This window comes from Camarhynchus parvulus, chromosome 3 (genome assembly GCF_901933205.1).
Source record: "Camarhynchus parvulus chromosome 3, STF_HiC, whole genome shotgun sequence".
Classification (NCBI taxonomy): domain Eukaryota; kingdom Metazoa; phylum Chordata; class Aves; order Passeriformes; family Thraupidae; genus Camarhynchus; species Camarhynchus parvulus.
Genome location: NC_044573.1, coordinates 4,391,167 through 4,415,385, shown reverse-complemented (window position 1 = coordinate 4,415,385; position 24,219 = coordinate 4,391,167). Strand labels below are relative to the sequence as shown.

The following is a 24,219-nucleotide window of genomic DNA, read 5'->3' as shown; positions in this document are numbered from 1 at the left end:
CAGCTCTGAGTCACTGCCCTGCAAAGCAATTTTTATGCATTCTGTAAATGATTTCCTGACTTTTATGGTAGCATGCCCACATTTCTGACCTCTGAACAAAATGCCTTGGCAGTATGGGACAGGCACAGAAAACAGCTCAAAACTATGCTGAGCATTCTGCTGGTGAAATCTGAGCTCCAGGAGTGGCTTTAAACCCGACACTTCATAAGGTGTTGAGACAGGTTTATTAAATCAGCTGCACTGAGACAAAGGTATCACCTGTTCCATTTGTGATTCCAATGGGGCTGGGGCTGGAGTGCAGCGTGCCCTTTCTGCTCTCCACTCTGGCCATGGAGATGCATCAGATGCCAAACACCTGTACGTGTCAGGCACAGGCCAGGATCAGGTGTGGAGCTCAGCAACAGGGAAGTTCATGCAGGTGGGCAGAGAGCAGATCACATAACTCTTCCTGGGGATTGTAATGCTATTGACTTAATGGAACTGCTCACAGGGAGGGGTCGTGTGTTAAATTTTGCTGCTTTTAATTACAGCAGTTCCCATCACAGTGTGCATTGGGAATGATAGGGGAAATGCCTTCCCTGGGCAGGGCTGTGCTGAGTGGGGTCAGAAGGAGCTTGCTGGTACCTGTGGTGAGAAACAGAATGAATCTCAGCTTGGGTTGCTTTATTTTAATAGCTTACTCTTGTTTGAGGAAGAAACTGTGTTTTACTCCTGCCACATGAGTGGCTGTAGGTTGTATCCTGTTCCTTGGGTGGGAAATGCTTTTAATACAAAGCTCATGAGCTGTGTTTGGGTCCCAGATCTCACCTTACTGCAGCTGCTTGTTCCACTTACTTTTATAGCAAGCAGAGCTCCCCACCTGAGTAATGAATAATAAACATGAAACTCTCATTTCAAGGAGAAGTAATGTAAGGAAAGTACTTGAATTATTTAGCTAGCTTAAAACACATACTCATGGCAAAGCAAATAATTTTGCTGAAGATTCAATTCAGGTATTTAAACATTTTCCCCCACAGTATGGTGTATTTATTTTTCTTCTGAATAAGCATTACTCATGGTTATTTTAATTTGATATATTTCCATACCTGTAATTCTCTGGTGCTGAGAATGCTGTGTGCTGCCAAAACTTGGCTTAGCATCCTGCATTGCTGCAGCACTGCTTGAAAGCTTAATCATGGTGCAGGGAGACAGGAGTGAGGAGAGGTTTGTATTTCAAATCCAAGGTTATGGTTAAAGGCTGAGCTATGCTACTCCTGGCACTGTTCAAGATATGTTTTCAGATATGCTGTCTGGTGGGTGATCTTCCCTTGCATCTCCCCAGAAAGGCACTGGGAGGTTTTTAACAGCTGCAGCCCGGAGCTGGGCTGGCAGTAATCTCTGTCATTGTCCTCTTTCAGTGGAGACAGGACCTTTCTGGAAAGGTGCTCTGACTCAGCTGCGTGTCACAGGACTGGGCACAATGACCACGGGTGAAAGCCTGGTGCACACACAGTCAGCTGGGGCATGTCAGGAGGTGTCCTGGGCTCTGCAGCCCCTGTGTTTGAGTGACTGCCACCATCACTTTCCTCTGTGTGAACCTCAGTGCTCTCTGAAGCAGTTGTGTGCCACCTTTGGGGTGTGGATTGACAGAACAACACTGCAGCTTGACTTGGGTGAGCGTTGGCTCTTTGTGGGCATGAACACCTCCCCACATCTCCAACACTGAGCATCCTTCTGACAATAGCATTTCTGTCTGCAGAGGTCATGGGTGGGCTGTATCTCAAGGGTGCCTGTGGCTGTCCCCTTGCAGTGTGTCAGTGACAAGATATAACAAAAGACTATCAATGTCTTGCAGTCTATGAAACGCTCGTGCATCATCATCCCCTTGTCCTAATATGAAAGGTTTCAAATGAACACCCCAGGCACTGGTTCCTTGAATTTCATCACCCAGATGCAAGCTGCTGTGTTCCAAAGCAGAACAGCTGTGGGCATGTTCCAGTGCCTGACTAATGGCTCTGTGTTCTCTGCAGATGCAGGCATCTTCTTTCCACACTCTTCCACAAGCTGTGAAGTGCCTCTTTGGCGGGGCTTCCATCTCATGTTCATTCTGCTTCACGGTAATTGAAGTGAAACTTACTTCCTTTAAGGTGAAGTAAGGCAAAGAGTGAGGAAATAAGAAGTGAGGTTTGTAGCCAGAGTCTGATACTCCACTCTAGAAAGAATCCTGATGGCCCCACATTCCATCAGGATGTTGAAATATTTAAACAACAAAGGCAGGAGGTGGTGGTCAGAATAATCTGTGATTGGAACAATGTCCTGAAGGAAAGCTCAGCTAAAGCAAGTATGATATAATAATAGGAGAAAACCAGTGTTGTTAGTACAGCAGCTGATAATTGATGTTATTAAAGCAGTCTGTGTACCATGAAAACCAGAATGCAAAGGATTGTTTTCGTTTAAAACCAAGAAATCATCTGGGAACTCAACTTTCAATCAGAATCCAGATTTGGAGGGATATGCAACCAGATTGGTTGCCATTCATGTTGAGCTAATTCACTCTGCAACTGATATGAGAAGAAGGTAACTGATCCCTTCTTCTCCAAGTAAGGTATCCCACTGTAGGAAATCATCTTTCACCTGTCCTTGTTCTCCATGGTTCTTTGGAAGGTCTTGCTGGAAGACCAGGTAATTCTACCTGCTCTGTAGGAGCCAAAAAGATATCGTGTTTGTGCAAGATTCCTCATTCACAAATCCTCAAGGGTTGGATTTCGTCTGTCTAGGACCATCAGCTAACAGGATTTGTTGTGCAGCTCCTTGGTGCATGAAGCTCTTGCAAAAATCTTAAGAAACAGTTCAGTTGTTCAGCAGAATTTTTTACACTCAGCCTTTGGGCTGTGAGGTTCAGGTGTGCCATGCTTGCCAGCTCAGATGCTGTTTTCAGTAGCATGAGAATTATCACCTCCAGAACTTTCCATTCCTTCAGTTAGCTAATTCAATATTAAACTTGGCTACAGTTACTTGCTTTTCTGCTCATTTATATTTTGCCCTTTTATCCTCTGGGCTCATCCAAGTGACCAGAAGGTCTGTGACTCAGCTCTCTGGCCCACGAATTAAAACCAATATCAAAGTTTATGAAATGAGAGGACTTTCCTAGTGTGGGCAGGAGTGCTTTCCTTTTCCAGCTTCACCCGAGTGGCCGTGCGTAGGTCGGGGCACTCGCTGGTGTTGCATGATGTGTTGTTCATGAGCCTGACAGGGGAAGCCAGGAGGCTGCATTTGTTGTGCAGCTTTCTTTAGTTGCCCAAAATAGGCTTGTCATTCATGCCAGTCCCTTAAATTCTCCCAGCAGCAAGAGGGAAAAAAGCATTGAAATTGTTCCTGAAGTTACACTATTGAAAAAATTTTAATATAGTGGTATAGCCATTTCATAAGGTTAAAAAAATTAGAGAAAACTTCCAGTGGGAGAGTTCTGGATACCTTATGTGGGGCTAATTAGCCCCTTGTGGCCATGATATTTGAGCCATTTTCCCCCACAGCTGCAGTGCAAAAAGTCAGCAGAACAACCCCACAAAGAAATGAGAAGGAAGATTCTGCTTCTAGTACTGTCCAGGTATCACACACCTGCCTGGCCGTGCTGTCAAGCATCTCTCTCATAGCAAAATTTCTGTTTCACTCTGAGCATACAGAATGAAGTTTCAGGTCTCAAACCAATAAAAAAGGGCAAAGTACAATGATTTAGAGCTCAAGAGAACAAACACTGGATTTGTTCTTGGCTTTGAAAGAGCATACTGAGAATAAGCTCTTGCAGGGTGTTTCCTAAGTATCCTGTACCTGAGCTATCCAGGACTTGAAAATCAGTCACTAATTTTAATAGCAGCAAGTGATAAGAAAGGAGAGCTCAGCATTCTAGTGATGCTTGTAAATCAACTTGAGAGGGCATGTGAAGGATTCACTTGAGACTAAACAGAAATAAAAGACTTAGAGCAGTGAAATCTGCTCTGCACGGGTGTGGCAGAGCTGCTTGACAGCCCGTGGGTTGTTTGGAGCTACAGGCCCAATGCAGGCATACCCAGATGAGCATGAAAGGGCTTATTTTGAAAAATCTTGTTTTGCTCAGATAAAAGTTGATGGAATTATTTCAACAAAAGCTTTTCCAAACGTTGACCTCACCCTATGCTTTCCTTCTGGATTTTGGTTCTGGAACAATTTCTTCTATCATTTCTAACCTTCCCAGAATCTGCAGTTGTTAGAAGCAGCAGTATCATTTGGTGTGCTGTGTGTCATGCAGGCACAAAGGGAAGGAGCAGGGCAGCAGAGAGGCTGCTGTACTGCCACATGTCACCTGTGGTGCTGGCTGGGACTCCTGATGCACACTGTGCTCTTGTCAGAGAGCAAGGAAAAGCTCAGCCCATCTGCCACTGTGCATTAATGCCTTGGCTTTTAAAGTTCCCTTGGAGAGCTGCTTCTAAAGCAGATAGCAAAAACCAGATGATAAATAATACTTTGGTCTTAGTGGGTTTATTTTTAAAGATTATCAGTAGACTGACCCAAAAAGAAGAGCCAGTTTCTCTGTGAAATACAAAATAACTTGCAAGTAGAAGCAAACAATGTATTCGATGATTGAAAATGTAGCTCGGTACCCCGGTCATTTGTATCTTGCTGCTGTAACAACGTGATCTTTGGTTTCAGTTGGGCATGGCTGGGGGGATTTGTCCTCTCTCTCTTTAGAATCAAAGTCATGTTGCAAACTACGAGGTGTAAATCAGGTTCTTGGTAGTTTGATTAGATCCCTGGCCTTGTGTAGCCTCTTGAGTGGAGAGCCAAGCTGCTGAGAAGAAGTCCTGCTAAATGTAGCTTAGGAATTGTCTGGAACTGCGTGTGCTCGTCTGCTCCATGGACAGGATTTAAGAGTACTTAGTAATGGAGTGGTGTATGACAGTGGTTGCATCCTGGTGAATGACTGTAATCTGGCATGCATTGTTCAGGCAGGATGAGCTGGGGCTGGAAAAAGAGGATTATTGTTTCTTTGGGGACGGAGCAGGATAGGAGCAGTTCTGGCAGCCCCACTCTGGAAAGTCTGAGTGCTGCCGTCATTTTACGTCTCCACTGAAATCCTTTCAGGACCAAGCACTGTTGAGTTGGACATGTATACAGGAGAGCCCAGCATCTTGCCAGCATGAGCCTGTGTTGATTGATCCCTGGATCTTGGAATTCCTGTTCATTAAGCTCCTAGGCTGGAATACAGGTCCATATCTGCTTCTCATAGTTCCTTGAGGAGAACTCCAGGCATGCACCAGTCCTTATGCACAGAAAGGACTCTGTGCTTGGACAGCAATGCAGTAATTTAACAAAATAAGGTACAAGAGAATTCTGTGCTCTAGTTAAGCCTAAATATAAAAAGCCATCTGTACCCAGAGGAAGCCAATGGAAAGCTGATGCACGTGTGCTGACTCTGTGTGCATAGGTGTGTTTGCCTTTGGGATATTACCCGTGAGCTGTGCATGGAGATAATCCTGCAGCACGTCAGTCTGTGCGGTCATACCCAGGCATTTCAATACCGTGGCACTGCACTGACTTCCAGAGGGAGCTTCCTTAGGTGGGAGCTGTGCCTTCATTCCCAGAGCAGCACAGCACACTGCTCTCCTGTCTACTCCAGTTTTCCTCATCCATTCATCCCCATGGCATCAGTGAAGAGTAGGAGCACCAGGGGACATGCTTTTGGCTGCCCCAAAACACTGAGCTGAGTGGGAGGCAGTGTTCAGCATCAGCAGGGCAGGAGTTGTGTAAGGGAGGCGGGGGGTAAAGAGCTCTGGCTGCAGCAGCTGCTCTGGGAAAGCAAAAATGCTCCCTGGGAGACACCCTCCGTGCAGTCAGCGAGAGCTGAGCCAGGCACGGTCTTAAACCTGGGATAATATGCTGAAGTTGGCAATTTAGAGGAGACCTCCCAGCCACATTGTTACCTGGTATAAACTGGCTTCTCCCCTGGCTTCTCCCCTGGCTTCTCTGAGGCCATGCTGTCTTACACCAGCTGGGAACCTGACCAGAGATGGCCCTTCACAGGAAGCCTGTAGACTGAGAAGACTACTAATGTTCTTTGCTGTTGGAGTCAGTGTTTTAGGGACATCTAATACAGAGAAACCATGAGACCCTTCATTGTGATAATGAGATTGTTTTTAGATAATTTACTGAATAATCTTAATGGAAAGGATTTCTTCTGTATAGAAACTACATGCCAATATTGGCAATATATATATTTTTTAAGGTTATGACTTCTCTCAGGGGTAAGCTTAGCTGTGGATGAATTTCAAAACCTAGTCATGAGTCTGTAATTCAAAAGAAGTCTTTCCACAAAAAATGCGTATGCAGAAGAGAATGTTCTCATCTCATGTCTTTAGCATCTAACTAGCAATGTTTCTGTATTTATGTTATTTATTCAGCCAAATCTGTAATGTGCCTTGCATTTTTTCCTTCTATTTGTTGCTGGGATACTGCCTGAAAGCACTCCCTGAAGTATAAATAATGTCTAACAGAGCACACTGCAAAGTGAAATTCGTGCAGGATTCAAACATGTTTACTAATTTCTGTTAACCTTGGAGCTCCTCTAATGGGGAAAGATTAGTGATGAAATCATTCCCTAGGATCAGAGCTTTGATTCTTATCTTGAGGTAATATCCTGGAGAGATATAAACCCAGATTGCCTGGAGACGAATTTCCTTGATGGGGAAGAGGCGAAAAGAACAGGAATGGGGATGAGAACCAGCCATGTAGAGAGGGTGATGAAAATCCACTTCGAAGTTCCACTTCTTTAGTTTCCAGCATTCTCCCTAACAGTTTTCAGCTCTTTTAGTGAGCAAGACAATCACTACTATTTTTTTTGCCAACCACTTTGTATGTGTATGTTGTGTGAGTATTTTTTCAAGCTTTTCTTCCTTTATTAAGCATTGAAGGCAGAGACGTGTCAAGTGACAGTGTTTGCACATCCCTTTGTACAATGTATTATTTTTTCAATACATCATATAAAAATGAAGTCCATTGCTCTGGAATAATAACTTCATGAGCTGGACACAGTTAATACTTGTCAATTGATCGCTGTGTTTTTTTCTGGGGAGTGGCAATTTCCAGATAGGAGCATACTCTGGCTTGTGGAGATTTTTAAAGATCACTGTATTCTGCTGCTTGTTTCCACCCAATTTCCATTTTGCTCAAGAGTAGCAAGACATTGAATTGTCATGCCTGAGTGATTATGGTGTAGCAACTATGTATCTGTGTTCCTGGTCAGACTGAAAAGAAAAAGAAAGAAAAACAAAATGGTGCAAAAGGGAGAAAAAGGAGGGTGGGCATTTCTGTGTCTCTCTCCCATACATAGAAACATAGGTGTAATTCAGGTGGAAGACAAAGGAGAGAGAGGCAATGACAATAATGCCAGCTTCTGAAAAACCAAATCAAAACCCATAAAAAAGAATTTTCTGCATGAAAATGAACAAGTGTTTTCATGACAAACTTTCACAGCCAGTAGTGTGTTAAGTTGTACCTGAACAGTGTGCTTTGTTTGAACAGGCTTTGTAAGGGCTGTCCATCTTTGTCAGGGAGCAAGCCAAGTGCATTCCATGGGCAACAAATAGAACCTGGGAATGTAGTTACAGCTTTTCAGGGTAACTTCCATGTGCTGGTGAGTTCATGGAGTAAGGGAAGCAGTACAGGTTGGAATACAAACCCACAGAAACAGAAATTTCTTCTGTAATGTTCTGCAAGTGCCTCCTGTAGCTCTTGCCTGCTGTCCTTCCTGGCAGGTGTTTGACTCCTGCAGTTAGCAAGGACATGCTGTTACAAAAGTCATGTCAACTTTCCTGTTAATCTGGGACTTGTGTAAACTGAAACCTGAAACCAGGTGGAACTGACCCAGTTTCAGTAATAAATTGATATTCTGGCCTGATTTCTGAGAAAATTCCCAAAGGTTTTGGTCTCAGATGTCACAACCTAGAGATTCACCTGGAGCCCAAAGCTGGTTTGTACCTGGGACTCAGAGCTGAGCTGCTGGAAGGCCAGCCCAGACAGGGCAAAAGGAAAGGATCTAAACAGACCCTTCTGTTATAAAAATCCTTGTCCCCTACTTTTTAATGGGCCTCTTTTCCTTGCCTCTGGGTTGCACTGGCTCTCCAAAGCCATGGGAGTCACAGAGAGTGTATCTGGAAGGGACTGGGAGGAACCAGTGACAGCGTAGTTGCCACTGTCCTAAAATCCCCTTTAAACATAAACATTGAGTTACTTTCTGCAATGGAAATGTTACTGAAGAGGAGATCTCTTGGTTTGCTTGTTTTCATTTCAGCAGCATGTGAGAGAGTTACCAAGTGTTGCAGGACACGGCAGGTTACAAACTGAACGGTGCTGTTCCCTCCAATACCTGCAGCAGAGATAATGAGCTTGGCAGCTCATTTCTGCTTGGTGTGTGGGCTGCTGCTCCCTGCTTCCAGCATCTTAGATAAAAACTGGAGGGAAACCAGCTAACTCTTCAGGATTCATGTTATGCAAATTGTCAAATAGGGTAAAAATAACTATTTCCTATTATGTTCTAGAACAATCCGCAGCAAAACCTATCTCACTTTGCTCCATTATATAAGGAAAGGTTTTGTTTTTACTGTGAGGATGGAGGCAAGGGTGATAATGAGTTTTCAGTTCCTAATTGTAGCACTTAGGGGATGTGTAGGAACTTTACCCACCTTCAGGAGAGGAGCAAAACGTTACGTGATTTCTCTGGCATTTTAGTTTAATAAATCATCCTTTTTATCTTAGTAGTTTTTTTTTTTTTTCTTTTTTTTTTTTCTCCTAGTTGGCCACCAACTAGAGAATTTACAAGAGCAAGAAAGAGTAAAGACAAGGGTGATGATTAACCAGACTCATAATTATTGTAAGCTCTGGCTTAGAAACATTGATAATTAGGAATTTGGAAGGCACTTTTTCTGGATCTAACACTAGTTTCTTCCTTAGAAACCCTAGTTTTTTCTCCTTTGTGTTAGAACCTGTTCACTTCAGCAGCATTTTTCAGAACCATGTAAAGACAGAGCCCAGGAGAGGCCCTTTTGTGTTCTGGGGTAAGCAGCTGTTTCTAAATGTCGCTTGTACATTCATAATATTATTGTAATCAACCTCTCGTTCTCCTTGAGGCTTTGCAAAGCTCTGATCATGTCAGCTAGGACACTCTGCATTATGGCTAAGTGGATAATCACTTGTGTTTTATTCACTCTGAGCTAGTACACAAGCCATCATCACCTGGCAGGTGCTATGACACAGGGACAATTCAAACTGTGCCAGCAAAAGTTATTGCACAGAATTTAGAGAACAAAAAAACCCCAAAACCCAGCACACCCCTCACTCCTCAATATGCTAAGATTAATATATGATCTGGTCCTACTTTTTCTCCTTCTCTTTATCTTTTACTACTGTACTCACTAATGAATTACACCATGGACAATTTCCAGCTGTGTTGATGTGATAAGTTGCACTTGGCCCAGCACTCCAAAGCTATCTATGGCTTTAAAGCCTTCAATCCCCTCCATAACATATCATCTAATTAGTGTTGTCAAGGGCTTAGTCAATTAAAGATAAACAGGGGAAATGAGTAGAACTGGGGTGTCACAAAGGGCTTTGTGCACGCAGAGCCTTGTGATCGATCCGGTGCATCGTGGCCACACGGCAGCAGAGAAGGGCTCAGGTTCACTCATTTGCAGGCAGCAGCAGCCCAATGGATTAGGCTTGGTGTGACTCACACCGATGGGGAGCTGGCAGGGTGCCCATTTGGAAGCAGCCTTGCTACATACGGTGTAGCATTTCACAAACACAGACATGTCCCCATTTTGCTTTGCTCTTTCCACTGAATTCCCACCAACCTGTTCAGCAGAGCCTTTAAGATGTACGGCAGTACCCAGCAGAGCAGCAGGAGGGCCCTGGCAGCTGAGCCTGGCACCAGGGCCAGCCCCAGGAGCTGAACCCTCATCAGCAGCAAAGTCTGTCACATCTGCTGCTGGGGAGCACATTGTTCTGCCCAAATGCCAGCCTGGGTGGCACCTCAAATGAGGTCAGATACTCACAGCAAGTGCTGCTGACAACACGTCAGGTGTCTCTGTTTATCAAACCTTGAACAAAATAAGCTCAGCTCAAGCACACGTACTTCCCTTTTCCTTTAGCTTTCCCCCCTACTCACTGTGTAGCCTGCATTGCTCCATAGCTGCTGCAATTCCTTCCCTTTAAGGTAGTGTTTAGTGCTACTGGGCAGGCCAGAATTGGAAGGGACAGACAGGGGACAGGGACAAAAAAAATATCAAACACCAAATTTTGTTCAATATCTCCTGAAGCTTCCCAGCTTCAGTTGTCCTACAGGAGACAAGCTGAAATGTAAATGTGTGTGTGGTGTTAATGTTTCATGATGGGGTGGGTAAGGCCAGTCTGTGTTTTATAGGGGCCTAAGCTAAATAATTATTTTTAGGTTTTAATATTTTCCTTTTGTAATAGTTTACTTCTTAATATTTTTAATAATGACCACGTGCATTAGTGCATTGCCTGCCAAACGTTTTGGGAAAGCTTTCAGCTGGGGAAAAGTTCCTGACTTATGGCCTTCATGGTGTTAAAAATGCTCCAGTTTCCCTGTCAGTCACTTGGACTTTAGTTTTACCCTCTGAGCTCACATAGCAACACCTGTTTGCTCAAGGTGGGACAGAATGAGTTGATATGCCTGCAGGTAGGGCCTGGCTGCCTGCCTGCTCTTGAGGGGAAGGGTTTGCATTTAATTATAACGCAGGTCAGGCATGGCAGGCAAAAGCTGCTGTTGGTAGGAAGCTGCAGGAGAAATATCTGTGCTGGAAATAAGCCTGTACTTGTGTGCTGGGTAAAACGGGCGCCTCCAGCTCAGCAGAGTTCACTTGCTGTGTTAACGGCTCAGCTTACCCAGCTCTGCTCCTGGGAATTTGGGTGCCTTTGGTATTTTGTGCTGCCCTTCTTCCCCGGAAAGCCCATGGCCAGGGCTGGTGTGGGTGCCTGTGGGCTGGAGGGACAGCTGGCTGCACAGAGATTATCAGGGGAGGGTTTAGCAGGAGCCACATCAGCCCATTGTTGTCTGGAGAGCAGCATCCTGCCTGCTGGGGCTGCAACTGCAGGTGCTTCCTCAGGTCCCCCTGACTCCTTCCAGACATGTTTTTAGGGCATGAGCCTGCAGGGCCTGGTCCCCTACACAGCCACTTTCCTCCCTGGTACTGTAAAACCTGTCTGGGGCAGCTGAGGAGTCCTTCGTGGCCAAGTGGGTAGTGCTGGAGAGGATGAAGGCCAGCTTTCAGAAATGTTTTAGGCTCTGCTTGAGGTGTGCTGTAGTACCAGGAGTCTTGTCTAAATACAGCTGTATTGAAATAAAGGAATGCACAGAAATACTCCAGTAAAAGTCCTTCTGTATCAATATAAGTAACTCTGGACTAGAGTTATGGTGGTGTTTTAAGTAAAACCATATAGTTGAAAGCCATAAATATTTTAAATGCATTTATGACCTCAGGAGCAGTGTGCCAGACATTTTCAACAGTCCATGTGGTTTTGGAAACCCCAGCTTCAGCTGAGAAGTGTCACCTTCCATCACTTCTCGCTAAATTGGCAGTGTTCATGGTTGGACTTTGTGCACATTTGTTCCCTGATGTGCTAGTAATGGCTGGTTGAATTTCCACCTTGCACCAAGCAGGACCTTGGGCTGCAGTGAGTAGGGGAGTGGGCTGAGTTTCTCCCACAGAAATTGTCCTCACAGAAATTACTATATGGCTTAAACCTTGTGAAATGACAGTATCAAAACAAAGGCAACATTTTGAAATGTTTAATGAAGGGATGGAGTGGGAGGAGGAGAGAACATGGATTCCAGTGGAAAGGAATTTGGAAATGTAAAAAGAAAAAAGAAAACATTTGTGTGAACATTATCAGCAGTTTTAAAAATGAACAGGCAAATGTTATATACCGAGACTATGAATGTGGAATTGACCTTTTAATTTCACTTACAACTAAGTGAAGGCTGGGAGCTCATGTCCCTGAGGGAAAACTGACATCCTGTATCTAATACCATCTGCAGGAACTGACTTCCAGGGCCAAGCCCAGCTGCTGCCGCTGCTGTGCACGTTTGTATTTCGGCAGGGTATTGAGGTGCCAGTCAGAGCTCGGCGAGGCATCCTTATTTACGTTAGAGCCCTCCCCCTCAGCGCACAGCCCATTAATCTTGCAGTAATACCCAGCACACTGATAACTGGGCAAGGAGCCACATGCACAGGGCATGTCAAAATCCTCAATACCGTCAAGTAACATAAACCGAAGTGACAGGAATTGCCTGTTTAAAGAACCTTTCGACAAAGCTTTCGTTTGTTCCCGGTGTGCTGGAGCGTACATCTCCCCGCGTCCCCTCCTCGGCTGGTGCTAAATACTGAATGAGCGCTTCTGTGTGCGTGTGGTGCTTCTGCAAGCCGACAGCCCCGCAGATAAATAAAGAAAAGTGCCCTCCTTTTCAAGTGATAGTAATCTGAGACTTTTCCGTTACATGAGGCTCCTAACAAAAGGTTGTAATTCCAGCTGGGAAGGTACCACCGTGCGCGGCGGCGGTGCGGGAGCGCGGGGCCGGGACCCCGCGGGCAGCCGCTCCCGGGCGCGGCGGAAGGGCTCGCTGGGGCGTTGCATGAGCCGGGCCGCTCTTCCCCTGCTCCGCCGCCCCTTCGCCCTTGGTACAGCCTTCCTTTGCTCCACCGTGCCGTATGGTAATCGAGTGACATCAGCCTGCGCCCGGGCGGCTGCTGTTTATATTACAAACCAGCAGAAAGGTCTGAGGTGTGCGCGGCTCCTGGGAGCGCCGGTCAGGGCGGCAGCGCGTGGCTCCATGCTGCCTTTACTTCGGCCTGAATCGCACGCTTGCTTTTATTTCACTTGGTTTCGCCAGAGCCAGACGAGCATTTGAACCAGATTCAAGCACTTAAGAGTTGCCTGTTGTGGAACTGGGGAAAAAAAACCCCAAGAAACCACCCTCCTGGTGCTTTACGTTTGAATCCATTACAGAGAGCTTACCGCCAAGCCACACTGCTGGATTTTGAACCGAAGCTGTTATTTACTTAGGGCTCAGGGGGGAGCGTTTTCGCTAGGGACTGACGCCAATCTACTGGAGGAAGCTGGGATTTACCTGGATGTGTGGTAAAGAAACTTGTGGTTCCTTTATGCTGCAGTTCATCGTATCCCTGCGCTACCTGTAAATGGAATTACAAAAATCAACCAGTATGCCCGGGCCGTTGTCCCCAGGATATGCAGCTCAGGTGCCGTATAACTATAACCAGTTAGAAGGACGATTCAAGCAGTTACAAGGTAAGCCTGTGCGGGGTTTTTGGAGGTGTTGCCATTCTGTGATCCTTGTAAACATGTTAGTCCGGGCTTATTCTCTTTGCACCAAGGCGCTAGTGAGAGAGGATGAATTTCGTGCTGTGGGGAAAAGCTCTGAGTTCTTTTAAGGCCTTTCTGGCTCTGAAGGTGTCCCCAGCCTTACACGGGGTTAAGGTGTGTGTCCAGCCTCTGAGCCATGCAAAGAGGACTAAGCCAGACCACGTCTCTTAGAACAATAAGGGGGAGAGTGAGGAAGCAGCCTGCTATTTATTTTATCCTTAAATAAAATACAATTAAAAGCGGCCATCACTCATAAATCCTAGTTGTGTTTGGGTGCAGCTTGCAGTGCAAGGGCCCTTTCCAACCCCTGTGTACCTCCTGCAAAGGCGGGTGGCTTCACTTCTTCAAATGAAGAACAGTTGCATAATTCCCTAACGAATTAGTTTGCTCATGCTATAGATATCTGAGAAAGCATTCTGTACTTTAACATTCCCAGTTTTCTTTGCTTTTGGACAGGGAGATTGTCCTTTAATATTTTCTTCTTAAACTCCCTGGCTGTGTAAGAACCAGAGGGTTTTTTGGGGGTGCTGTGTGCTCTCTGCAGGGAGGGTAGGCCTCGGCCTGGGCTGCAAACCCCCAGGGCAGGGGGGAGGATGGTGCCCAGCAGCTCTGTGCCTCAGGCAGGGTAAAACGAGCTCTGCTGTTTCTCTGTGGAAGACACATCCCAACAATGAATGAACTCTGGGATTGCAGTTGCAAAATGAAAAAGAATTCCTCACTGAAACCAAACCTCCTCCTCCAGATCCATGTGACTCTGGAGATAGTCCCAGAGCAGCCTGAGTACAGCGAAGTGCTGCCCTTCTGTGCATGTTTCTTAATTTACTCTGGTCTGTGCTGCAAGTGCGGTCTGTGGTTCCTGTCAGAGAGGGGGCAAGAGCCTGGTTAGTGCAAAGAGTGTTCCTACTTGCTGGCTTAAGGAGGGAGGGAAAAAAATCTTTCATTCATAGCACTTGGTTTATCTTGTAAACTGGCTCACAGCAATGGCTGCACACTGCATGTAATGAGGCAAAATAACAGCTTCCTAAACACTGGGAACATGGAAATTCCTGGGACAAGGCATGGAAAATCCAGGCTCTAAACTTGCACACGAGGGAATGCGTTACAGGCTTTATCTTGGACATCTGTCAGATCTTAGGCTGTGGTACTTGTGTTGGAAAGAACTAAGTTTGTGGCATGAAGAAAAACCTGGCTCATGCCTCTTTCTTTGCTGGTTTAGTTAGCAGTCTAAAGAAGGCAGATTTTATCATTTTCTGGGTCACTGCTTCAGGAATCCATTATCTGTGTGTTTACATCACACTGAAAGAGGAAAGCAGACTGCATTGTTGAAAGCACAGAAAGTGAGTTTTCCCTTCGGTGGAATGCACTGAGTTGACTTAAAAAGGTTAAAAAAAGATGCAGTGCTCTCCCTAAAGTACTGCAATTTCCTCCAGCAGAAGAGATAAAGTGTAGTAAATTCTGTGCAGTTTTGCAGCAGACCATCCTGTGGCTGTTTATTCACATCACAGGCTTGAAAAGGAGTGCTGCCAGTGATCTTGTTCAGGGTGGAGCCTAGGTGCAGGCAATGTTGTAAATTGTGCACCAGATACTCCATGAAATGCTAAATAACCATACAAAACATCGTGTGTGATGGAAAGGGAGTGGCTTAACTCTGCTGACACAAGAGGTCTTTCCTCGGATTAGTGGCTCTTTGCTTGAAGAATGTCTACAAAGCCTTTGTTTTGGAGCTGTACGATTTTCAGGGCATTCCTGCTGGAAGGCTCTGGTGGGAACAGGGAGTGTTCTGTGGCACTGGGAAAGGCTCAAGCCCAGCACAGATAGGCTGAATATATGTATTTTTTTAAAATTACAGATTTATCACCAGTTTTACCTCTTTCACAATGGAGGTGTACAAACAAGTGAGAGCAGATACATTTCAAATAATCACATACTCCTTGATAAATGTTTCACCCCCTACTGCTCTGGGTAGGAGGGCTCTCTGGAGCAGCACCAGCATCAGCACCACACAGATTACTCTAACTTCTGCTCATGTCCTTCACACACTGAATTTACCCCTCTTTTCTTCACAGTTCCTGCAGTTGCCATGTGAATCCCCATCTTTGCGCTAGATTATAGCAAGGTACTGTTTAGATCTAGTGAATGTTGAGTTTTCCTCAACAATACTTGGGAGTACATTGTTTTATCTAAAATAACACAGAGCAGGTGCTCAGGCCCTGTACAAAGAGAAGTCCAAACCAGCAATGGGTAGAAGACAACTGTCTCTGATCTCCTCTTTCCTAAGATAGACAATACATGAGGTTTGACACTGCAAGCTTCACATGAAGAGAGGAGCCAGCCTAATTCTGCCCCAAAATGCTGTGGACAAAGCAAAGTCACATCATACCTGATTCCCTTGGCACTCCTGTGTTCCACCTCTTTTAAATGCCTTGAAGTGATGATTGTAAGGAAACTTGATGATGGTTGTGGGGTGATTAAAGCAGATTTTCCAGCCCAGTCCTGCTGGAGTGTGAAACCCAGTGCAGGTTGTGGCACTGCACTGAAGGGACCAGACCAGCTCCTTCTGCCCCTGGAAGGGTCACCTGGCAGGGAGTCCGAGCTCCCATTTGCCTTGATGGGCCAGAGAGAAGCAGGATGTGGCAGAAGCCATTGCTAGGAGTGAATCAAGACTCTCTTTTTGTCAAAAGAAGCCCTGAAGGCCAGTGTCGATAATCCAGGAGTTTAGCATACTTGAGAGTGCCAGTGAGAATGCTGGGACAGGTGTGGGGAGAAAAATGCTTTAGCAAGTTGTGTTTCCTTTATTAAGTTTCAGTAAGTTCCTATTATGCTTAGTTCACCTGGTCCTGGAATGATAAGTGAGCGATACTATCAGTGGTTGCTATCATCTCAAAGCTAGGCGTGGAGTTTTGGTTCTCATGGCCACTTGTGCAGTGGAGAGGGATCAGGTTGCACGGCTGCAGTTACTCCTGCAAGTAAAGACAGAACCCCAAAACTTGTTTGTGGGAAACACGTTGCCATGGAGCTTGTGCAGGTTCTGTCAGTGGAGAGTTTGTCCTGCTACATTGAGGAATTAAATGCAAATTAAACCAGATATTTTGTTGTTGTTATAAAACGAAGGCTGTCACCCGTGCTATGGTGATGTGACAGGATCCTATGGATTGGCTGGGCACGGTAGGAGCTGGCAGGAAGAGGTTAACACAAGTCAGGAATTTGGAAGGAGATCCCTGCAGCTGTCTCACCTTCCAGCGGGAAGGGTGCACGGGGAAGCAGCTATCATCACTGCTCCAGGGCTCCTTCCCACCCGGTTAGCAGGGCAGTGGTATTTATTAACATCTCTGGCATTCGGGAGCTTGATGACTCTATCAGCTCCTGCCCTGTCATTGGAAAGTTGGGTCTCAGCTCCGGGGCTGTGCCCGAGGTGTGAGATTTCCAGTGGTAATTACAAATGTGAAATCTGGGGGGGGGATGGTGGGGGTGAGCTAGATCGGCACTCCCGATAAGTGCCAGAGGAAAGCCAGCTTTCAAAGGAGCTCTGGCGTGTGTCCTGCTGTGTGGCACATTTCAGGTTTGGGCGTTTTTGCAATGCTGCCTTTCAGGCTGGACACCGGGCATTTATTGGGAACCTGGTGTGTTTTGGTGCTCAGGCTGCATGAGAGAAAGTGCCTTTATTTTGAGCCGTGTTAGAAATAGTATGTTTGAAAAACTGGACACTGGAATAAGCTGTAGGAAAGGTGAGCTGCCTTTCTCATCAGAGGTGTTTAAGATCAGTTCTAAACTCTCTTTCATGAGGATACAAAGCTGACTGTGGCTGCACAGCACTACCTGCACCAGGAAAGGCAATGCAACTGTATTTTGGGTGTTTGGGGCAAAGCCTCTCTCTCTGATAAAGAGCCTTTCAGCAGAGGAGCTCCTTGGCTTGGAATCCTTTGATCTGCAATGACCCAAGGAGGTTTGGCATAAAAAGAGACACACACCACTTCAATTTTTAAGTGGTCACTGGTAACCAGCTTGATCATGTATGAATATATGTGTAGGTTGGATCCATGCTGAAGGATGGCAGGAAGATTTTCTTGGTTTTCTGTTCTCAAGCAGGGCTTTCCCACAGCTTTTGCTGCAAGAAAATCTTCCCCCAAATCCCTGTCTATGCTCAAGGTTAAACAGGGAGCTCCTGCTGCCGACAGAGCAGTTTGCAGGAGTTGCAGTGCTGTCCTGCACTAAAGGCAGAGACGCCCTCTGTGACGCCAGGATCCTTGGAGTTGCTCCCGTGGGTGCCCTTTGAGCAGGCAGTTTCAGCAGTCCAGTCCCTTCCTGATTTACCTTGGGAAGGTTTGAGTCTCCTGGGAGCAGGGACCTGCATAGCTGCAAGCGCTGATTACTGACCTGGGACACCCTACTTTGTCTACCAAATGGGTCACTGGCATTTCTTGTCATGGTAATTTCTCTTCAAACTGAAATGCAGGGAGGCTGAATTTCACTCTTGATGAAATGTGTCTGGATTACACGGATTTTGGGTTTACCTCCTCCCCTCCATGTTCTCAGATCCACCAAAGATGGAAATTCCTGTTTGTGTGGCAAATTTTGTTTGATTTTCTGGTGTCTGCAATACTCCAAAGCCTGAATGTGTCACAGCACACTTCAGTCTTCCAGTTTGGTGAACACCTGAGCACAAGCTGCATGGTTGGAAATCCTGTCAGATTTGCAAGGAGTTTTAAAGGGATCCCAAACTGACTTAAATGTGCATTTCTGTGATAGCTGGGCCCTTATTCCTTCCTGCATACACATCCAAATTCTGACTCAGTTTTTGGGCAGAAATTTGCTTTTTCTGGTCGTGGGTTTTGGTACTTGTGGAGATAGAGAAGGCAAATTAAAGGAGCTAAGAGTAAGGTATTTCTGCTCATGTGGTCAGTGTTGATACAGGTCGAAAGTAAACATTTAAATTGGATTTGGCTTCTCACTGAAATAACTGTGAACATTTACAACTCCAAGCTGTTGGCTTAGGTTTTTTATAGTCTGTTCTCTTCAATTTTCATTTAGAGTATGCTTGTAACATTTAGTTTTTTAACTGTATGTGTAAGGATCTTAATTTAGAAACAATCAGAAATTTCTAGGTGCTGTAGCCTAATTTTTAAAAAGGGCAGTTCTGGAGCACTTTTTGTGGCTCTGAAATGAAGTAAACAAAGCTTGTAAGCAGATATTTTCACATGGGACAGCAGGGTGTTTTGAATACCCTGCGGGAGAAATGTAGCCAGAGCAAAATGATTTGTGTGGTGCTCAACTGGTGTAAATCTCCTCAGCTCAGGGATCTGGGAATGCAGCACAGGAATCAGCCCTTGGGTGTTTCTGCATTCCATGTGTCCAAGAAGCTCCACCATCCCAGTGTTTCACGGCCGTGTTGTAATCACCTGGGAGTACAGGCTCCTATTCCAAAGATTTTTCCTATCCAAAAGCCCTATTCAAATGGATTGTGGGTTTTGCCATTAAGTTGTGTGGAAAGTGGGGCAATAAAACAAGCCTACGGACAGAGATGAAAGTGGTGATAAAACAACAGAACAATGGTTGTCTTCCATTCCTGAGCTCTTTCCCAATTTGTGTTTGTGATTTCCTCTTTTTCTTTAGTTTCTTTCATCTCTCTGTTTTCTGTTGGGTGCATGCTTTGACTATTAAAGTGGATGAGCTGCTATCTAAGCTTAGCAGAAATGGTGAAGAAAATCTAATTATGTGATTCACAAAATCTCCTTTCTCTCTTCCCTTTACTAAACTCCTCTTCTGTGAGATCCCAGCACAGGTTGTGTGGTTTGGTAACTGCTCCCCTTCTGCTCAGAGTCTGAATTTCATGAGTATTTTATTACTAACAGCTCTGAAGGTCTTTTTGTTCCTGTTTAAGTTGAATTGAGAAGTATTAAGTATCAGCTATTAAGTAGCAGGGTATGACAATGACATCTTTTCCTCATGTGAAAATGAATTATCTTCATTGAATAGCTGGGTTTGGGAAAACTCTTACACCAAATATTGGAAATTAGTCTCCGTTGACTTTCAAAGCTGTGGTAAAGGAGGTAGAATATCATAAATAAGGTGGTTGAGAATCTGCTTTGCTCTTTCCAGGAGAAATCAAATCTGAAATTCCATTTGGATGTCTGTATCTGGGCCTGGCAGGTAATGGCCTTTGTGCCAGTGTGATTGTCCGAGTGAAGTGACACTTCATCAAAGATTAAAGTTGTTTAATAAGTATCCGTAAACAACTCCCCTCCCACTCAAAACGAGTCCTTTTAAAGCAAAGGGTCATTTGTGGAGAGAGTTAGAAGCTCGTGGATTACTCAGCACTTCAGCAGCTCTGAAATTCAGCGCAGCAGGAACGAGGTGGTGGCTGTTGTAGTGCAGGAGCAGAGCAGAACCCGCTGAACACGGGGGTGCTGGGGGAGCAGGGCCTCACTCCCAGCTGTGCCACCAACATGTCGTGTCCCTGTTGGGACTCAGAGTCACTGTGGCCCTCCTGTCCACACGGAGAGCCTCGTGCAGTTAAGGAGAGCACGTGAGCCCAAAATTGCTCACTGCTCCTGAAAATGCATCAAGCTGAGTCCTCACATTTCTGTCAGAGGAGAAAGGCCCAGAGGGGATGGGAAAGGCCCAGAGGGATGGGAAGGGCCCAGAGGGATGGGGAACACTCGTGCCTGTGACTTGTGATGCAGAGCCCGAGGTGGCGGTGGCTGGGAGAGCCCACGCTCACACAAAAGCCCTTGTGCACTTGCTGCTGGAGCGAGGGTACCCCGGGCTGAGAGCCTCCTTTGTTGGGAGAGCACTACTGTAGCCAAACTAATATTAACCAGGCTTGTAGCCCTGCTCAATGCCCCACTGTTCCCTAGAAAGGAGCTTACAGAGAAAGGCCCTTCAGTGTGCAGGGAACAGCACAGCCCGGCAGACACGCAGGCAGCCACTGGGACATGGTCTGGGGGCCACGCTCCTGCCTTTTCAAAGGCCTTGTGAAAGAGCTGGCATTACCAAGTGGCCTTTTCATGGGATAACTGGAAGTGCTGATAATTTCTCTGTTCAGTCAAGTTTGGTTTGTTCATAAAAATGTAAGCTGGAACTTGAAAGGACAAGCCCAGCTACACATACGTGACAAAGTGACACCGGACAGGGTCAGTTTGCTCTTTGGTGGGAATCAGTAGCATGCACAATCTTGCGCTGATTTTAGCTAAACTCTTTGGGGAGGAGGTCACAAATATGATTCTTATGTATTATTTATATGAGCAAAAAATAACAGTATCATCCCAAATGAGTTTGTACAGAAATCATATTTGGTATCCTTGCAGAGACTTCAAACATCTCTGCCTACAATATTGCCAAAATGGCCGGGCATGTGCTTCTTAGGATTGGTTTGGTTTTGAGATTAGTGGCTTCAAGTTTTCTTGCCTGTTTTAGTTCTGTTGGGACTGTTTTCAGGTTGAGGAGCTGGAGAAGTGCTCACCAAAGGGTCAGTGGAAAAAGTGCAGTGGCAAGGTACAAACATGATCTGTGTGACCACAGTACTCTAATCACAAGCAAAGGGTGACCTTATGCCTTCAAAGATTAAACAAAAAAACATGTGGTTACAAAGAGATTTAAGAGTTTATCTGAACAGAATAAACGCTGGCTGCCCAGATTTTTCTTGGAATGAAACCCCTGTGGTTGAATAAAGATAGTTAAATTTCATTTAATGGCCTGGCAAACTGCAGATAATCAGCCAATATGCAGCGCCCATGTCTCAGATAGTATAAACCAATGCAGCCCCATTAAATTTGTCTCTCAAATCCACTCCTCTTCCTACATTTTTCTCAAATATCAGCTCCCCCTTGGTTTCAGCTCCTCCATGCTAATACCATATACTGGGTTCTGCTTTCTCCTTTCAAAAACCCTCCAAAGTCCAGTTCTTAATGCTCATTTTGTCCAGGAAGTGTTTCCAGTTTTTGGCATTATGATCTGATTATGATTTGGTTCCAGGAAAAAAGAGAAGTGAAAACCTGACCATCCCATCTGTAGTCAGCTAACTACGGTTTGCTTTGGGTAATAATTAATTCTACATCTACTTTAGTATCTTTCCACAGTTATTTGGAGGGAAGCTAGACCTTGATAGTGCAACGGCTGCTTTTTTCAGGGTGTGTTCCTCTGGCAGCTCAGATTGCCTGGCAATATAATGGGAGAGACTGCTGTGAAATCACAGATGTGACTGTACTGTGATTGCAGGCTGATATGAGTAAGAACCATTATGGAATGGCACTTGAGGCAGGCTCTGAATAAATAGGGGAGGTGTCTGGAAACATCAAATATTGGTGGTGTTCTGAACTTCTGACCTTTCTGTTATCCTCGTCACGGGAAGTTCAATCATTTGGGTTACCTTTACCTTTGGGTGCTGAGTGTCTCGTGTTCTCCCTCCCTGTCTCTTTGTTCACCCTGTGGGGTGTAAGGTGAGTTACATCCTCACAGCCTCCCCTGGGATCAGAACAGAGTGTGCCACTTCTAGCTCAAGGAAGTCTCTTCAGAAAACTGGCAGTGCCTGCAGACTGTTTCCTGACTGTTCCCTTGGTGACATCCTGGCCACTGTCACTTGTGCAGGTGCCCTGATAATCTGCCAGCCTTTAATAGCAGATTAAGTGCTGGTTGTATCTGGACCTGTTGCTCTTAGCAGTGGCCTAAGTCCTTATGAGAGGAGCTCACAGGGTGAGATGTGGAAGTTATGGAACATTTTTTCCATAGATCCCTGCTGCAGATGTATTACTAAATGCTTCTCTCTCTGCCTCTCCTCCAAAATAGATATGTCTGATAGGTTATATAATAAAATTCCCATGATATAAACCTTATTTACTGGAGCCTTTGCTCTTAACAGTTGACTTGCCCTGGTGTTTGCCAGCACACTGATGCTAATGATGCTCTGTGCCACTTGAAAGATGCTCCTGGGTCCTCAGCGCCTGGCGCCAGCCGTGCTCCAGCTCATTCCTCACTGCACATACTTTTTCCTAAATAAAAGCAGTCACAAGTTGTCCTGGAGAGCAGACAACACTTAAGGACACCTAATATGTAAACCCTTTAACCATGCAGCACGTCCTGGCAGTGCCATCCCCCTCAGGGATGGATTGGAGCTCTGCCCTGGCGCCAGCAGAGCTGCTCCCCACGCTGGGTACGGCAGGGCTGGGACGAGCAGGGAATAAAACAGCTCCAAGGGGACTTCCCCCTGTTTTTCCTGAATGAAATGGCTGGGCAGGGTGGTGTGATCTCTGCAGTGCCCATTTCAGGGTGCTGGGTTTGTGCCTGTCCTTTCCCTCTCCTCCAGCCTCGTGAACATGGCCCATCCTATCCAGTTCCTGGCAGGTTTCAGGTGTCCATGTGACAGCCACCTAAAGCCAAAACACCTTTTGTTTTCTGTGCTCTACAACTCAGCTCTCCCTTCTGGTTTAGCTCCTGTTGCCAAGTTTAGAAACATTTCCCTGGTGTCAGGTGCAGGTCAACGTGGCCTTTACATTCAGGAGTGCATTCATGGGACTCTTCCTTTTGCATAAACATCTGGTGTAGCTGAGTTGGGCTGAAATGTGTGAAATGTGTGTAAATTTGGAGAGCTGAAAATCAGTGAGTTGTGACTGAGGCTTCAGGAACATACAAATGAGTGTGAGGCTCCACAGTGCATCCTCATGCTGTGCCCCCCAGTGTCTGTGTGATTTGGATGTTTAAGATGGGTGCAAACACAAATAGTCTGTGCAAGTGTGCAATAGTTCTTTGCTGAACCAGAACCTGAACTATGTTCTAATGACATTGCTGTCACACTAACAGACAACTGGGAGCAGTCAGAGTCATTAGACACTGAACTTCCAGAAGTTGCTTTTCCTTTATTAATTGCCATTACCTCATAGTCTGTTTTGGGCTTTATTCTGTTTTTTGGGGTTTTTAAAGAAAACACCACATCACTGATTTACATTTTGAGGGGAAAAGCCCAGAATATGGAGACAATGTGCAACATGGTTGAGGAGGCATCAGTGAAGTGACTGTGATCAGGAGTCTTTGAGTGCTTTTATCATTTTCTAACTGTGCTAAAAATGAAAGAAAGTGAAGGCAAGATACTTGGAAGCTCTCCTGGACCCCTTCCACAGGAGCCACACCTTTGTCCCTGTGGAGGCCCTTCCAATTGTTGCAGTCAAGGTCTTGAACAATCAGTACAACTCACCAGCCCACTTTTAAGACTAGAAAAACAAGAAACAAGTGATGTTTCTGGATGAAGATGAACATTTAAGGTATTAAAAGTATAATTTTACCCTAATTTCTTCAAATTTGCATCACCTTTTAAATCTCAGACTTTAGAGGGTTTCAAACAAATGGGTTTTTTTCTGGTACTGCTTTGAAAGTTAAGTTATTACCTGGGCAGGAAATAATGTGCTGGAAAAGGATCTCTTTTCCCCACTCTTGCATAATTCCAAAGGCTAAAATGATTTTGCTTAAACATGTCACATTGTCCCACACAAGCAGATCAGTAAATGACCTTTGGCTTGGAATCAAACAGGCAAGTAAGAAAATTTTGAGGTGAGGAACTAGAATGCATGTGCAACTTGTTTGTGCCTCAGAAGTCCCAATAAAGTAGGTGTGGCATGAAAAGAAAGATTTCTTATTATTGTTATTTCTTTAATTGCCACATGGATTTCTTAAAGAACTCCTTTAGTATGACTAGCTGGAATGTGTGTTCAAGTTGAAATCATGGTTCAGTTTTCTGGAGCTTTTCTTAAGCAAGCAAACAGGTGAAGATGTCAGTTCTGTCAATCTCAAAAGACTCCAACTCCAGGACTTTCTTGGGAGCTC

The 24,219-nt window shown here is 45.3% G+C and overlaps 1 protein-coding gene across 9 annotated transcripts in view; it reads left to right on the top strand.

Moving 5' to 3' along the window:
- Positions 1-24,219, top strand: part of SPTBN1 (spectrin beta, non-erythrocytic 1) — a 116,255-nt gene that overhangs the window by 34,421 nt on the left and 57,615 nt on the right. Inside the window, exon 1 of one of the 9 annotated variants that reach the window (XM_030945453.1) lies at positions 12,634-13,335. The exons of 7 other annotated variants lie outside the window; for them this stretch is intronic. In XM_030945453.1, the coding sequence (XP_030801313.1) occupies positions 13,227-13,335 (109 nt within the window). In that variant the 5' untranslated portion in view covers positions 12,634-13,226. Of the gene's footprint in view, positions 1-12,633; positions 13,336-24,219 lie in introns of those variants that run through there. One more of the 9 variants, XM_030945454.1, reaches the window with a different exon arrangement.